This window comes from Trachymyrmex cornetzi, unplaced genomic scaffold (genome assembly GCF_001594075.2).
Source record: "Trachymyrmex cornetzi isolate Tcor2-1 unplaced genomic scaffold, Tcor1.1 scaffold875, whole genome shotgun sequence".
Lineage (NCBI taxonomy): Eukaryota > Metazoa > Arthropoda > Insecta > Hymenoptera > Formicidae > Trachymyrmex > Trachymyrmex cornetzi.
This window is the reverse complement of record NW_017300218.1, coordinates 143982-162099: the sequence shown is the minus strand read 5'-3', so window position 1 is coordinate 162099 and position 18118 is coordinate 143982. Positions and strand designations below refer to the sequence as shown.

The 18118-nt window shown below is 35.6% G+C and overlaps 3 protein-coding genes across 3 annotated transcripts in view; 2 read left to right on the top strand and 1 right to left on the bottom strand.

The window, feature by feature from the left end:
- Positions 1 to 2464, bottom strand: part of LOC108769184 (cdc42 homolog) — a 4347-nt gene extending 1883 nt beyond the window's left edge. Inside the window, exons 1-3 of the mRNA XM_018520027.1 lie at positions 2392 to 2464; positions 1265 to 2231; positions 705 to 940 (exon numbers count right to left, since the gene is read on the bottom strand). Of these exons, the coding sequence (XP_018375529.1) occupies positions 705 to 940; positions 1265 to 1607 (579 nt within the window). The 5' untranslated portion in view covers positions 1608 to 2231; positions 2392 to 2464. The remainder of the gene's footprint in view (positions 1 to 704; positions 941 to 1264; positions 2232 to 2391) is intronic.
- Positions 2465 to 3885: 1421 nt separating this feature from the next.
- On the top strand, positions 3886 to 7015 carry Pisd (phosphatidylserine decarboxylase). The gene is made up of 5 exons (XM_018520029.1): positions 3886 to 4032; positions 4111 to 4351; positions 4427 to 4660; positions 4953 to 5241; positions 5654 to 7015. Exons 1-5 carry the CDS (start codon positions 3992 to 3994, stop codon positions 6112 to 6114), a joined length of 1266 nt encoding a protein of 421 aa, XP_018375531.1. The 5' UTR covers positions 3886 to 3991; the 3' UTR covers positions 6115 to 7015.
- Positions 7016 to 8016: 1001 nt separating this feature from the next.
- On the top strand, positions 8017 to 17775 carry LOC108769191 (CB1 cannabinoid receptor-interacting protein 1). Its single transcript, XM_018520042.1, has 2 exons — positions 8017 to 8392; positions 16844 to 17775. The coding sequence occupies exons 1-2, from the start codon at positions 8217 to 8219 to the stop codon at positions 17166 to 17168; spliced, it is 501 nt and encodes a 166-aa protein (XP_018375544.1). The 5' UTR covers positions 8017 to 8216; the 3' UTR covers positions 17169 to 17775.
- Positions 17776 to 18118: the final 343 nt, after the last annotated feature.

Sequence of the window (18118 nt, the reverse complement as noted above, 5' to 3'; positions counted from 1 at the left end):
TGATCAAATTGTTCAAATGTGATTTGTTAATTTTTTCTCTGTCCGAGATCTTGGACCGATTTCTAGCATCGTGGACACAAGGCTTAAGAAAAAAATATTTTAAAACCTTATTTGTGAGATATAATATTTATTTTACTGAAATAAATTTTTATTTAAAGACGGCGAAATACAATTTTATTTCTAACAAATAAACCATCTAATTCATTTTTTACAATTAATGAAATATATTTCACAGAAATGTATATTTCGTCATCATAGTCGAATTTTTTCATAATCAATAAATATCAAGGAAGCATGGGATATAATTTACTTGCAAATATTTCGACCCTTTTCAATACATAATTGAAAGTATAACATGGAAAGAAAGTAAAATGATAAATATTCACTAGCCAATTAAAATGTTCCAATTGAGAACTTAAAAAATAATCTACTGAAAAGAGTTGCTAATTTTTATGTATCACTTTTCTATCAACGCGGCGATATAATATATATTTTATTTTAATACATATTATAATTATTATTATTATTGTTATTACTTTACTAAATAATTACTATTACTATATTATATTACATATTATAATTACTATTATAATTGTATCATTTCTAATATCATTATGGCAGTATCGATAAAAATTCTTATGAATTTGATTAGAATATTAGAAAAAAAAAATATATATATATATATATAATGTGTAGAAAATTATATTATAATTGGACATAAATCGTACCAAAATGATTGGAGCATTAGGACAGTATTTTCGCACTTCATTGATCCATCTGGAAGCCACACTGTGATAAGACGAGGGACATACAACACTGAAGCAAACTAGGAACACATCTGTCTCGGGATAACACAACGATCTCAGAGGGTCAAAGTCATCCTGGCCTGCTGTATCACATAACTGGACATTCAATGGTTGTCCATCGACATTTACGACCACTGGATAGATATTACAAAGATATTAGTATTATTGAATTGATATATCCTTATCTGTTAATGATACATACATTCTTATCTATTTGCTCAGAATAAAATGTTAAATGGTATAATTAAAATTTAAATTAAGAGATCAATTAGGATAAAAGTAAAGGTAAATAATGTAAATATCTTATAACATTTATCATGCTTATATTACTCTTTAAAAATTACACTTTATACAAGATACATATGTTGATTCAAGATATATACAAAGCATACCCACAAATCACAATCCTAAAGACTACAGCCGCATCATTAACAAAGAAATGCAAAAAGTATACACACCGTTGTAATTGTCAAATGCAGTTGGCACGTATTCTCCAGGAAAACCATTGGTGGAGTACGAGACCACCAAGCTGGTCTTACCGACCGCACCATCGCCCACTAGGACTACTTTGATTCTCTTGTCAAGCGGTGTCACAGGATGCTCCGCTGTGTTTTGATTTTGTGCTCCAGTGCTAATAGCCATCGAGGACGTTGTTGTCGCCATTGTTACCGTCGTCGGCTGCTGCTTAGCAGCCTGCATCTGCATTGTCTGTCCGCTCTTGAGCAACGGCCTCGTCCAGTTGGTGTGCGAGGACGGCGGCATTGTCTCGCTCTTGATCTTGCTGCAGCTCCGATCTTTCATGCGTCTATCAAGAGGTGTACCGTCGACGCAGATGCGACGGGACTCCACGTAATTGCCGCTTCCTCGGCGCCGACGTAGACGACGTCGTTGAGCCTCACCTCAGGGCGCCGTCCAGCTGTAACGTCGTCGCGTCATCGAGCACGTCATTCCTACGTACGAGGAACTGCGGGGAACGGCACAGTGTTGGGATGGCGAACGGGATGCTGGTCCACCTGGTGCGATCCTCCACGGGATTCGGAGCGAACGTAAGATCGAGATAAGCAGCGCGGAAACAATGGAAGATGATGGGTGACTGGGAACGAGCGGGGGAACCCGTGGTCGAGCGAAGCGCACAAAAAAAGCCAGTCCGAGCTGGTCCGACGATTCACCTGCCGCGACGCGGAGCCACCTGTTACTGCGCCCCCGCCTCCTGGTGTGCGCCCGCCGGTGTCGGGCACGGCGTCGCGTGCAGACACACGCAGACATGCACAGCTGTTGGACTGGACGTGCGCCGTGCGCGGCGCGGCGCGCGACGTGACGGCGTGACACAGGTGAACTCGTGGACGTGCGTAAGCGACTCGCGCCCGCGCCGCTTCGCGTCGCGTCCTTCAACTGCCATCAACCCTTCCTCCTGGCAAAAATTACCTGTAAAAGTATATTGGTGCCCATTAAACATCAACTGACAATAATAATATAACATTATGTTATAATTTTCTCATTGTAAGAATATAATCGTTACATAAAATGTATCATATATTTACATTATTGTCAATTGGGAAATTACAATATTGATGTTCCAACTAACATTAAATATTCACAGAAAATCCGATTTGTACTCCTAATTGTGCCACGTATTCCGGAACAGTAAAAGTATTATTGTCACGTAATGTGTAAGGTCCAGTTTCATAATTCACGGCCGTTAACTCTTAACCGAGGGGTTCAACTTATTCAATCTCTTTCTAATTTTAGAATTGGAAAGAGATTGAATAAGTTGAACCTCGGTTAAGAGTTAACCGTAAGTTGTGAAACTGGGCCTAAATGTCGATGAAATCGTTAGATGTTACCTGTATATATACATATATATATATATATATACTGTATATATATATATATATATGACATTTAGGCCCAGTTTCACAACTTACGGTTAACTCTTAACCGAGGTTCAACTTATATCACGAACATCCTTGTATATATCACTTGAATAATACTCCTTGTATATATATATATATATGACGAAAATCACTTGTGGATGTCCATTGTCCATACGTCATCGATTGTTGCTTAACCTATTGCATGGGAAGCATGACTCGGCGACAATTAATCTGTTTGCGTGTAATTAAAATAATTGTAAAGCTGATCGGAATTAGCAGCAATTTTGTCAGTTACATGGACGGCATATTTTCGGCGAAATTGCCAAATTTTCCGAAGCAATGGTCGAATTCAAGCCGGCTAGTCATGCTTGTCGAACGAATGAGCATGATTGGTTCTTACCTATGTATCCAACCAATCATATTTAAATACTCGGCAAACAAACTATAAAGGTGCGATTTCACGCTGACGCTAGACGCTCATTTTCAGCGTCAAAACAGGTCACGTGATCAAAATTGACGCTCGGTATTCGTCAATTTTGATCATGTGACCTGTTTTGACGCTGAAAATGAGCGTCGAGCGTCAGCGTGAAAAGGCACCTTAAGCCGCTTTGTCGATTTGGGCTGCGGTCCACTTGACGCTACAAACGCTTCGAAGCGTTTGAGCAACCAATCAGAACAAAGAATTTTACAAATTGACTAATCAAAAACGCTTCGAAGCGTTTGTAGCGTCAAATGGACCGCAGCCTTGAATGCTCCCACTTCTTTCAAAATACTTGCAGAAAATATTTTCTGCCGGTGTTAAGGGTATAGCTACACAAACTTGCATAACCGCATAAACGTATGCATAACGAAAATTATCCAATCACATTTTACGTGTGTCTTTATAAAAGAAATACGATTGGATAATTTTCTTTATGCATATGTTTATGCGGTTATATAATTAAGTTTGTGTGGATATATTCTAAGTCGACGCTATAAAATTCAAAAATTTAATGTTATTTACTATTATCGGTGATCATTATCCCTTATTTTATTCAATAAAATAAAATAATTGTGAACTTCCAATTAAGCAACCGAATCTGGAAAATCGTATTTTAAAATAATTATATTATAATTCAAAAGTGCGCGCGCATTTATTTAAATTTCAAACCCATTGAACTTGAAACTTGAAACCGGCTTTGACCGGCTCAACCGGCTGTGAAGCATACTTGTAACACATATTACCAGAGAGGTTTCTCTCTGATATTACTTACGAACAAATGTTTGCATCATATTACTTACGAGCTAAATAATGAATAAAATAATTGCAGGATGATTAGAAATAATGTACGGAGACTGAGTCTCCTTGTCAGGTATGTTTCTTAATATTCAATTGAAATTCGACATCTCTAACCTGCAATCTTGTTACAATATAACCTAACTTCTTCCAGAGAATACCAATATAGTTGTTCTTTACCGAGAATGACGCCGAAATGTCCAACGTGGTTTGTTAAGCGATCTGTCTCGAGTGTCAGTGTGAGATTTATTAAGAATATCAGTCGGAGATGGCGACTCATCGTCCCAACTGGAGTAGGCTTCTCGCTGCTAGTAGTAACACAATGGAATTATTTACACCAGTATGGATATCGGATTGATATAGATGATGGGCCAGAATTGCTGAATGATGTTATGGTAATGGAGAGCCGTTTATATGTTAAGTTATGTTAAATGTAAAATTAATATGGATATAAAGTTTTCTCGCTGTAGGTAACTTGCTATTGTTGCTTGCCATTGAGGACAACTAGTAGAATATGGGGCTGGCTGACGAGCATCGAATTGCCGGTTGGTCTTAGACCAACGCTGTATGGATTTTATGCGAATATTTTTCACGCCGATCTAGACGAGATAGAGCTGGATTTATCTGCGTTTCCAAACCTAGTGGAATTTTTTGTTAGAAAACTCAAGCATAATGCCAGACCAATTGCTCAAAATGCAAATATGGTAAACATTGATTATAGATTTTTATTTATAAATATAATCTGAACTTACATGGTTCATCTTTCCTCCTTTTCTCTTTACTTTGAAAAAAGAAGAGAAAAGAACTATGCAAGAAGTTTAGCTACAAAGAACAAACCTTTTACCTTAATTCAAACTTACATAAGTATTAAAAGGTCTTTTTAGTTCAACTTCTTGCACAAGCTTATCTCTCTTTTTCTTTTCATGTTGGAGAAAAAAAGAAAAAGTGCAGCTAAAAAGAACAGATCTAATATGAATATCTGGCAAATTCTCTCAGATTTCACCTGCAGATGGCAAGGTGCTTTATTTTGGACCAGTGACTTCTTGCCGCGTGGAACAAGTGAAAGGAGTAACATACGATCTCAGACAATTTCTGGGTGATCATTTGAACGATTTCACATTAAATGAAATCACGAAAAAGACGACACAGGATAATTATGTAAAGTCACTTTTGAAGAATCCTGACAATAGATTGTATCAACTGATCGTTTACTTAGCACCTGGCGATTATCATCGGTTCCATAGTCCTACCGATATGATCATAAAATTTCGACGGCACTTTCCAGGTATACCTTGTCTCTTTGAAGTTTTAAGATTACAATGTGCTTTTTGCTTCCTGTTTTTTACTTTTCACTACTTTTTACTTGCCGTTTTTTTCTCTTTTTTTGTTTCTTCGTTTCTTTTGTTTCTCTCTTCTCTGTTGATTTCGGAAGAGACAAGAAACACGATTGTCGATAAAACGGCCGTGAAAAGGGAAAAAGCAAGAAACAGAAAGCACATAGTATATTATAGATTAGTCTGACCGTGTTCTGATATACACTGCCAGTACTGAAAGTCTATAGTTTATGTGTTATATGTAGTTATGTGTATTACATATAGATTTTCAGTATTAGCAGTGTATATTAAAAAACACGGCCCCTATAGTTCTTCAAGTGAAGTGTTTCTTTTATTTTTTCTAAGCAACCCATTTGTTTTTAGGAAAGCTACTGAGCGTTAATCCAAAGGTGCTCAAATTCATGCCCAACTTGTTCTCGTTAAACGAACGCGTTGTGTATGTTGGAGAATGGGCAGGCGGCTTCATGACTTATGCAGCGGTCGGAGCGACGAACGTGGGCTCCATACGAGTCTACTGCGACAAAGAATTGGCAACTAATACGGTGCACTGGCCAGAAAGCGCGCATTGGAAGGAAGCGAGTTTAGGTAACGCGCATATTGCCAAAGGCGAACTGTTTGGCGAATTCAGACTTGGATCCACGATCGTACTTCTGTTCGAGGCACCGCAAGACTTTCAATTCTCCTTGCAAATAGGTCAAACCATTAAAGTTGGTCAGGCATTAAATACATTTTCTAGTAAAGAGTCTGACAAAAAACAGCTCGAACGACACCTAATTATGAATGTCGCGCAGGATTGGAGAGATATATGGAAGCCTAGAATATAAAATAAAGCAAATAAAATTAGGAACTAATTTTATTAGAGAAATAAAGAAGATGTGTCGGCATCTTGCACGCTCGTATTTTTTTGTGCGAAATCAAATTATAGGCGCAATAAAAAAAAACACTAGAGTTATGAGAGCTCTAGAGACTCTGTTTTCTCGAGTAAGTATCGATCCTGTGATTACTTTGTACGTAATCGTGTTCGTGCGTGAGAAAATCATCATGCGACTTATCTGAAATTACATGTTAATACATCTCCCACTAATTATACTCGTTCGTTACTTTAATAGCGTAATATCAAGCATCACGCAAAAAAAACAATAGTTTATAATAGATTTGACATAGTTGATTTATTGTTACGGCCGGGTAGTACTGTGCAACACGTCTCTCCTGTGAAGCTTCACACAATCACGATTGAGAAACCAACGGAACCCCTTAATGCGAGAAAACATACTTTTCTTTCTTTGTGCGTCACCACTGATAGAGGTCGGATCGTAAACTGTTTTAGTTGCATGCCAAATCGATCTTTGTTTGCAGTTAAGTTGGCCGGTCAAGGCCGTTAGATGAAACACTTTCCTCAATTAAGGCTCTAACTCCCTTTTTTTTAAAGAAAGTAACAGTCACGTCATATATCTCAAGTTTTCACGCGTTACGAAGCACCGAGTCTTGCTGACCTCGTTATATTTTTATAGCAGTATTTTTACCAATCCTCTATCGTTAATATTAATGTTGCTTCTGAAAAATTCGTATTAAATCGGAATATCTTTTATCCCGACTTGTGTGTATCCAGCGCGCGCGAACATGACTTCGCACTAGACCAGATTGACTGTAATATGAATACTTAATACGCGCGAATATATTTTATGATATATTTTATGCAAAGTATAAATAAAAAGATTATATAGATACCACAGTTTTTCTAGATATATAATTACTTTGTCCAGATGATTTTATTCAATTACCACTCACATCCTGCACATTTTATTGTTTCATCACTTTATTGTAAATCAAATTCTCGATATTGAGATCATTCGATCAAACAACATTTTAATATTTGTACTATATATTCTGGGCACCTATTATTTGAGAGAAGAAGGATCACGATATTTTCTAGATTTAGAAAAATTATTAGCAAAATATTAATCAGGATACCTATTATGAAAATGTTTGGAGTAGATTTCGATCGGAATTATTCCGTTTTTCCCAGAAAACACAATAGAAATCTAGGGAATAATTGAACAATTCCGATTGGAATCCATTCCGAACATTCTTCCACGTCGTATATCTCAAGTTTCCTTCTTCTCTCTTGACTAATTATGCACCACATAAGCAGCAACCATAAAAGTATATATGACTATACTTTAACGTGTACTTATATACATACTTAATCCCATACAGGTATAGTATACTCTCTAAAGTAAACATAAGTGGTATAATCGATGAACAGTTAAATCGATTAACCGGAAAATCTAAAATGACAGGCAAATCAAATTGCTCATTCATATATTAAACTATTGACATCCTGTGAGTTTAAAAGAAATTCATTATACATTAATTCGTGCATGCGATTACGAATTCTAGCACGCTAATTTAAATTTATCTCCTTCGCAAAACTTCTCTTGTCTCAATTTAGGTCTAACTTCCTTGTAAATTTTGGGAGAGAGACAGTTTAAATTTATCTTTTCCGCTCACGTGAATTGTCTAAACGTAAATACATCATCCTGCGCATAGAATATCTCCGTGTCTTCTTAAACAAAGCAGCATGCATCGTCGTTTATCATTGCCAGAAGTTTAACGTTGGCCGATCTCCCGAGGAAGATACATATGAGAAAAAGGAGGAAAGTCGCTGAGCCGGCCGGCGTCGTAAACGTCAAACCGACGTTTGGCGGTTCAGTGAGCGTCGCGACGCCCGCGGCGCAGGTTGCATCGCCTTCTCTTCTTGCGGCTCACCGATAGTGCATACCGGTGCGTCGGATAGGACGTCGTCGCGCGGCACCGCCGGTGACACCGCGTGTCTGGTACATACGCGGCCGTTCGATATCTTCTCCGGGGCATCAACTCACTAAACTTGGAAGTAACTATTATGGGATGTTTGAGCGGCGGCTAAATGGGGGCCGATGGACATTTTCGCGTGACTTTGTCCCTCAAGAAGGAACCAGGTGCCGGTCCAGTCTTCTGCAAGATGGAGACGTCCGCCAGGTTCCGGCAGCTGAAGACGGTGAAGCTGAGCTGCGACACGACCTACCGGCTCGATATTAGCTTCAAGCCGCCGCAACTGCTGCAGTGGGTACAGTGAATGTGCAGTTATACATTATGTCGAGCATCTCTCTCCCTTTCCTCTCGTACTTGAATCAAATGTCAGGTTTTCTTTCTGTAGGAAGACAGTGGGGCTTCGCATTGCGTGATTCCGATGATCGATGATTTGCCGACAAGTATTGTTTAGTTGTACTTGAGAAAAGTAAACGTGTGTCAAGCCATATCTAGACGTATCGTATCTGTTATAATTTGATAGATTGTTTCAATCTTCGTTACATAATGACAATTTAACTCTATTGACCAAACTTTAATATATTTAGAATCTGCAGTCCACGTATATCTAGAACCATTCTTAGTTGAACCTGAATATAATTTATGGTCCGTTGTAATAACGCCGAATTATTTCATCTTATTTGGAGTATATCAAATAAACATTACGGAGCGTTAAGGGGACTATAAACTACTGCGAAAAAGTCCCATTCGACTAATAGTAGTTTATTAGAAATTTATACGATCATTTTCAGCGCGAAGGTGGGATAGGAGCCGGCGATAAATTTCAACGTCTGAGCTTCTATACTCCAGGGACGAGGAAGATTACGGTTTCTCTATTTGTTCAGATATAGAATTGCTAATAATGCCAACTTAGCATGCCGTAATACTAACAATAATATTGGCTGCCGAATAACGTTTACTTTCGTGAATATCTAACGAACGGAAGAATAACTAATCTATATTAAATACTTCGCCTTATTGCGAGTAAAATTGTGTCGACGACTCGCTTTACAAGAATTTTCTTCAGCGTGCTGAAATACAATCTCTAGGTCGTCAGACACTTTTATCATTAATTTTACGATAAAACTTAATTTCCTAATTGCATTTTTTTGCTATCCAGTTGTAAAATAAAACTATATAATATTAAAGCTCCTATTCATTCATTCAAATAACTCATTCACCATTATTATCTCAAATCGTGACGTAAAAAGCGAAAAAACACAATTTTTGCAAGTTGTATAAGAATATTTTTATATTTTAATATAAAAATATTTTTCTAAAAAACAATATTTACAATCGGGAACTAAAACAATATTTCCTATTGATATAGAATAGATTATAAAATATATACCAAAAACTATCTTCTTGTTTCGAGCAGAAGTAAAATCATATTTATTTCTACATATTATTAAATCATATTTATTTCCACATATTATTAATTTGAAATTTTGTCATATTCATGAAATTTATTTCGTTTTTTATTATGCATAATTCATTTCCAGATATGTAATTGTTTATTGACGAAACAAAAGGAGAATTTTTAGTATATGTATTTTACAAAAACGGTTTTATCAATTGTAAGCATTATTTTATTAAAACATTTCCACATTAATATAATTTGCAAGAACTTTTATTGTGTATTTCCTTGCTTCTGACGTCACAATCTGAAATAGTAATAGTGAAAAAATTAAAAAATTAAAAATATTTCAATTAAAATATTGAAACTTTTACATTTAAACAAAAGATTCGAATTTTTCAACAGATAAATAAATCAGGATCGAAGAGATTTATATCGAGATTTCGATAGATTATCGTAGATGCCAATTAAAATGTAAAAGTTTAATATTACGAAAAAACCTTGTCTATTTTATTTTATTTATATTGTATCGTGAAACTTTTCTGTACAAATTGAGAAATTTAATATCCGCGGAACAAACGGGGTCGCGCTTAAACTCGCAAAACACATCGACGACATTAAGGATTAAACTCAGGTCGAAGTAGTTTGCGGACTTAAAGTCAAATAAGCACATATGAACGACGACAATCGTGCAGCCAGCCGTTTAAATCGACATAAGCGGATTGGCACAGGGCAATTAGGTATTGGAGCACATCAAGAGGCTTTACGTTCCTTCCTCGTCGCTTTTATAGAACGAGACCGCATTTACGTGTACATATATACATGATTTCGTCGCGAGATAACTATACTTGCGCGCAGTTTCTAAACGATCACGAGCGAGCACATAATCCTGGAATCGGCGGAGAGGGTGACTCGAGGAGAGGGTGGGTTTTAAACGTATGCGAGCACACCAGCTGCCCCGACCCAGACGGGCGCGAGAAAGACGGACGTGTTATCGCCTTGAACTGTAAAACTCGTCCCCCAGTCTCGGGGAATCGATCGTGATTTTACACGGTGCACTCGTGCAGCTCACGTGCTGCTTATAATTGGTTGATCGATGACACAAGCCCTAGCCCCGCTGATGAGGGATGCAACGTGGACGATCAACTTGTCGTACACGACACCGGGATCGTCTTATCGCGGAAGCGCTGAAACATGATGGATGTATCATTTCTATATATCACCGCGACGATCTTGCGCGCCACTTAATGAATGTGTGTCATGAATTCAATCACCAGGCTCAGGCTTGAGATATTGCCCGGGTATATACTACTTGTATTGCGATTATCTCCCGGTAAGAGGAATCCCTGATAAATATCGCATGGAGAATAATGATCGCATCGTAATTGCGGCAATAAATCGTAATTACGTTCACCATGGATTCGTAGAAGATATATAAATATAATATAGCATATCGGGATGATCCGTATTATAAGATGAGAAATGTCAGCTGTTGCCGACGGGAAAATTGAGACGCTGAGTTTGCTGGAATGAAAACGAAATTATCGTTCGTCTAACCTTTGATATTCGATATAAAAGACTTAAGACTGGAAGTTAGGGATAACAATGTAGGAACTTAAGATCGATACGAGGATCAAAAAGGGTATAAGGAATTCAGTGTGGTAGCTTCCATTTGATAATTGAGTCGCTCTAAAGCTGCAAGTGGTTGTTAAAGTAATAGATGTTGTTAATAATTAAACCTGTTACTTTTCTCTTTTTAGCTGTCAATGCAACATTCCGCGAATGATTTACGGCGAACGGGCGCGATTTGCACGTGATTTGCACACGTTGAACTCGAAATCGAATATGGAGATTGCGCGTACAAACGCGATGTGCATAAATATTTCAGCTACTTCCCGACATAATTACGAAGTCGGAAGTGTCCGCGTGATCTTTGAGAAGTCACGAAAGGGGCTCGCGTGCCGCGACACGGCAGAAATGGAGCAGTTTCCCTTTGTTATTTTTCGGACAATGGAAAATCCCCTTTCCTTCCACCGATGGGAGGAAAATCCGGTTTTCCCCATCCGTCGCTATCGCCAAAATCTCGTGGAATTTTAAATAACCGCGCGAATCATTAGTTTGAATCACGCGATGCACTCTTGCAGCATGGCCTGCTTTTCGATTTTAGTCGTGCCGAACGATACGACAATCCATTCCCCAGCGTGAGAACGGGGGATACTTCATATATGTGAGGGAGCCCAGGTAACACAAACACTTTCAATAAATATTCTACAAACATTCGTTGAGAATATTAAAATATTCTTACAATGTATTAAAAAATATTCTATAAACATACACAGAATGTCAAAATGAGACCAATTTAAATATTCCAGATAGGTCGGAATAAATATTCTTTTTCATATTTCTAAGAATATTCAGAGAACATATTTAGTTCAATATAAAGAATATTTACAAAATATTCTCTCTAAAACTAAGGAGTCTAATCTGTAATTCTTAACAACTGTATAACTATCGATTACATTATCATTGAGCAGGTTTTTGTACATAGTAAAAAAGCACAACGATAATGTAATGATATTGTACAGTCATTAAGAGTATAAAATAGGCCTGTAAATTATTATTAAAACTGGTAGATATATTTATATGTACAAATATACATATTTTAATAGAAAAGAAATAAAAATACAAAGGACATTAAAAAATTTTATTATATACATATGTGTAATAGAAATACATTTGTGATATCTACTAAGTTACAATATATATATACATATATATATAATATATATATCAATTCATGCGATTTTACGCAAAATGAGACTCGAAAAGTTAAAAACGTTTGCTCAATTTTCTAAAACAAAAAATTAATTGTTAAAAATGATCAAAGATAATATAAAGGTTAGGAAATTTATCTCATTCTAAGCAAACAGTGATGTAAGAAATTGATAATAATAGGTGCCTTCCAACAAAAGAGACACACGTACATGACACGGTGTGACATAGCTAGCTGTGCATCGCATTATATTCTTGTTGTTTGTCAATGTTAAACAAGGATGAGATGTTTACTGTGTTGTACTGAGTCGCTAATTGTTGGAAGACACCCAATATTTATCATTTTTATTAGTATATTTTTTTATTTTGTTTTTCTTATTAATTTTCATCTGAACTTACCTTTGGTTTAATTGCGTAAACTCACACGGCGTGTTCTTTTCAGTGGCACATATCGGCAGTATTGTGTTATTATTTTGATGAGAGATGCGAATGGGCGCAAATGCCTCAAGGCGCGAATGGCCACGAATGGACACGATCACATGGAGCACAAACAGATCGAGATTGAATGATTCATCGATATTGAATACCATCTACATCTTCAGTACATTTAAATATTCTATGAACATTTAGAGAACATTTAAACAACATGTTCTTATTACTAATTTTAACATATTCTAGACAGATTTACAGATTGTTTCTTATAAATAAGAATATTCTGTGAATACATATAATTGATTCTTTTGAGAATATTCTTGTAAAGGTATATTTGAAGCTTCATAGAATATTCATATAATATTGTGTGTTATCTGGTAGTAATCACTAGCTGAAATATCGTCCCGCAGATTACATGATTTTGTATGATTTTATCTGATTACAAATAATTTTTTTCACTATATATGAAGTAATTTGGTAAAATATACGATTTTATTTAATTAATTTTAATATTATACAATGATTTCTCGTAGTTGCATATGTAATTATCGGATTATACGTAGAGATTTTGTATGAATTTTATAATGATTTTTCGAGAACTCTGTCCCACGATTACATTAATAAGTGGTTACCCTCTCGCATATATGTGTCCCTACTGAAAACAAACTAATGATTAATTCGTTTCAATGGTGTACACGTCATCTGTTACATTCGATTAATTATTGCGAACGTCTGTGAACATTATTACCTTCTCGCGCGGAGGAGCTTATATACAAAATCGAGCGATTAAAAGTTTTGTAATGAGCGTCGCAAAGTTTGCCGTCCTTGTTTTCCCGCAGTAATATAATTCCTTATGGACGGAAGTAAGGCAGGAGAACATGAAATGTGGACACATTGACAAGCTTATGATGTTACGAGCCGACGGGTATTGCATTTTTTACGAACGATAATGCTATATCGACCGTAAGCGCGCCTTTAGATGCCAGTCCACGACTGCAATTCCGTTTCGGTTCATCTCTTATTTTAGATGCAGCTCTTGGAATATGCATTTTTAATCTTTAAACCTGGTGATGCATCCCGTAAGACACATTCTGTGTCCATTTAGATCTGCGCGAAATCTTGTTTTGAAAATTTGTGAAATTTTTCCAACTCGTATAAATCATGTTTTCAAGTCTCCTTAATTTATCATAATACTTTTATAAAATGCAATATAAAATTTTTCTTATTTCATGAAATGCAATATAAAGTCTCATGTAATATGTACAATATACATTTTTTTTAATGTTCTCTTCATTACAACACAGAATTTTTGTTCCACTTCTTTAATGTCGCCAATTTTAATTAATTGAGCGACTCTATATACAACATAGGAGGTTTGTAATTTTTTGGCATATGGAACCTCAGAAGGGAGGGATTAGTAAATGACGGATCGATATTTTTTCGTATACGAATGTATGTACATACCTTATGCAGGTATAATAAATATAAATGAATCTTATTATTAAGTTAAAATCGCAAGGTACGTTTCTCGAGAACTGTTTTTACAAATAAACTCGTCCATTAAAATATTTACATTTAATGGTTGCGCAAACTCTCTGATATCGTGCATTATTACCGTTATTCGGTCTTCAGGGCTCGCATCATTATTTATTTCTATCCCATATTTGTTAAAATTTGCACAAATTTCAATTTTTGTTTTTTAAATCTGACATGAGGAGTTCTACGTGCTAAATATTTGGCCCGTGGAATTTGCATATGTTCCATATAAAAGTTTCCGCTTATGTTGTAGAAAATTAATCTACGAGAATCAATGCATGTACTATAATAATTTTTAATGATTCATAAATTTCAGAGTGTTTCTTCGAAAATTACCTAGATTACATTCTTCGTGTACTATACATTGTCTGCTCATGTTCCATTTTTCGTGCTGGCAGGATTTACAGACCATTCATTTCTAGATATAGCGATCCATGATTCTTGTGGTTGTTTATCTCAGGCGATAAGCTGATGCACGCAACTGATACACGATCGCACACGCGGGTCATTTGCGTGAACTCTTGTCGTCGCCTTCGTGAAAACTCTAAAAATAAAGTCAGTCATGTGCCTCGTATTCATATCAGAAACTAGACCGTTTTGAAGATATATAGATCTGTCGATCTAAGGATCAAAGCGTCCAAGAATACCAGCCTGACGTAAGATCCAAATCTGCGATCAGGATTGAAGGACCCAGTAGAGCGAAAACGATCAGCCATTTGCAAGCATGATTCCAACAAATGTATTTTATACAGTCAAGATTAAGCAATCATCCTTGAACTCTTTATTCAATAATTGTAAGCGCTTTTAGTTATTAACGGTAAGCCAAAGCTAATCAGATAGTCAGCATAGGAAGGGATTAAGAAGTACAATAAATGTTTTAAAGATTATTCATTAGTATAATCACATTTTATTTATTATGTAATTCTTCTTTAGATAAAATATGCAGTTTTTGTTTTTATTGTGTAAAAATGATTTGTTTTAATCTGCGAAAGAATACCAGTTTAATTAATTTGTTATAAGATTGATTCAAAGTGCACGAAATGTTTAAACAAAATTCTTGAATGAACAGCATTCGTACTTGACATACACATTATGATTTATGTTATTCTTGCCAATTCAGATTGCTATTTCTAAGCATGGTAAACTGATAAATTTTTACGAGTTAACTTATAGGAATGTTGTTGGTATACATAATAATCGTTGATTCGTTTATCTTGACGTTATGCCAGACGTAGGCAAAATATTACCAAAGTACACACACATGGCAACGATTGTGCTACGCAAAACATCTATTTTCGCTCCTAAAAAGAAGACTTTTACCACGTTGTGAAGCGCATATTCATCGCGTTCATCGCACATTGACTCGCGTCATTTCCGCTGCACTCGTTCGAACTTTTATTGGCCTTCTCACTTTTTAGACAGTCAATATGTCAAATAAGCAAATGATGTCCTTTTACAAATAAATAACCAGCTTTGTGTTGTGAAGAAATTAGATCATCCAGCAGAATGCAAGCGTGAGGAAGTGCAATAAGTTACCTTCTCCGTTCGTCATTATAAAGACGTACATCTCTTTGTCTTTCTATTTCTTCATTGTAACACACACACACACATTCAACTATTATTGTAGATCTTAAATTACTTAAATAATAATGATTTAATTAAATATAATAAAAAACACAGTACTTTGTTTTAATATGATTCTTTAATCTAATTTGTAAGAATTAATTTATATGCATGGAATTATGAAATTCAGTGCAATTCCTTCTCTGAAGCGTACCGTAGAGGAAATAGAAAATATCTATAAAAATAAGAGAAATAATATAATGAAAAATATTGGAACAAAAGTTAGCTACTTTATTTATATTCATATCCACATGTTTTTCAAACTTGACAATAATACTATTTGATATAGAGCAAAGTTTCGCAGCTTTAAAAATCTTTTTTTAATTACGATTTTTAAAGAAATCATGAGCAATCAAAATCAAAATGTTCATTTTACTTAATCCGCAATAATTCAGTAACAAAAAAATTTTAGAAACGTTATCTAAAAATGGGATTTATGTAGGGAAAATTTTAAGCTTTCACGTAAGTCGAAAATTTTCATAAAAGACTCTGCACATTTCTTATGAAAACGAACCCTGGTTAAATTGGTTGAAATTTTGATATGAAACGTTTGATCATTGAAACTTTTAATCAACGAGCCAAAACCTACATCATATCAAAATTTCAGCCAATTTGACCGGAATCTCATTTCCATAAGAAGTATGCGAAGTTCTTTTTTTGGGCACAGGACATAAAATTGAGAAGAAAATTTTCCATTTTGTTCAGTTCGTAGTTTTCTACATGTAAAAATGATCAAATTCACAGAAATTCAGAAGACATAAGTGATCTTTTATTATAAAAGTAGAGATTATAAGCTTTAAAACCCTTTTTCAAATTTTGTTTACTTTTAATGAAGTTAGAGTTACGTAAATTTTGAAGTGCGTCGCGTTATAAATTTTTGTTCCACTCAATGTAATCCAATACATATTTTACGGATATATTTTTCAAGAGAAACTCTACAGAACGTATTTTTCTAAAATTTTCTAAAATTTCTGTTATTTTTTCAGGTTCCTGAGTATCGGTGGCAAACAGGTAGAGACGGTTGAACGAGCAAGGAACACAGCGGCGTGTGCTTACAGCGCTTATCACAGCACTAAAGATATCCCGGCGAGTTCACGTGGTCATCGGGAGGATCTGCCGATCGCCATGAGAGTCCTCGGCTCCGGCTACCTGACCACCTGTCTGCAGATCAAATACTACCGGTTGGATGATCAGAGCCACTGCGAGTGGGGTGCTAGATTGCACTGCATCGAGCTTGATTGTTCCAGCGTTGAGGGACGTCTGGTCACGGTGGATCGGGAGACGTACAGAAAACTCGGCATAGAATCTTAACAAAACGTCATCAGCCTCACCGATGTCGGCTCGTTGCCAGTTCATTACAGCGAGAAACCCGACGCCGCGCCGCGTAGTGTCACAATCGATGCCTCTCGCACGCGATTATCGGCTGAATACTTTATGCCCGTAAATGATAAATACAGGTTGTATCAAGGCTTATGTTCTGATGAATTAAGGCTAAGTACTTTTGTCTAGAAAACTTCAAAATAAGCATAAAGATAGAAACGATAATACCAACGAGTGTAATTTGACGATTTTTAATTTGAAAAAATTACAATACATAATTTTTTTATTAATGTAAAGAACAGAAGCCTAAAAATTCTGCCTCTATTTAATTATAGATATAAATATGACCCTAATATTTCGAAAATTGGCCCTAGGATGAACTTAATAAAATTAACCGCCAGGTTACTCTAAATTGAGAGAGGCTTTAGTATTTTCAATTCAGTACGATAAATATAAATTGTGTCGAAATTTCGAAGCATTATCACGATCAATGGATAATTGAGATTAATCGTTGCTAGTTGGCTAACAATATTGCGTTAATGGTTGGCTTAAGTTATTTAAAGAAGCCTGGCGTCTGATCTTTTGAGGCTTCTTCTCATCGGAAACATCGAAACTTTATATCAAAAAATTGTCTAAACAAAATTAATTAATTAAATTATCATTATAATATTCTTAGAAATTAAAAAAAATTGGGATTTAAATTTATCTTGTATTTAGAAATTCCAAAGCTATTATGTGTTAATACAGTATTAATTGCACAACCAGTAATACCTATAATAGTTACATACGTTAATTTTTCGATGTAAAATAAATCATAAACATCTAATGTTGGGAGATATAATTAATTGTAATTGTTTTCTCTGGCCAGGGATTGCCACAGGAATTAATACGATAGGAAAATGAACTCTAATACAAATACATCGATAATAGTGTAGGTACTT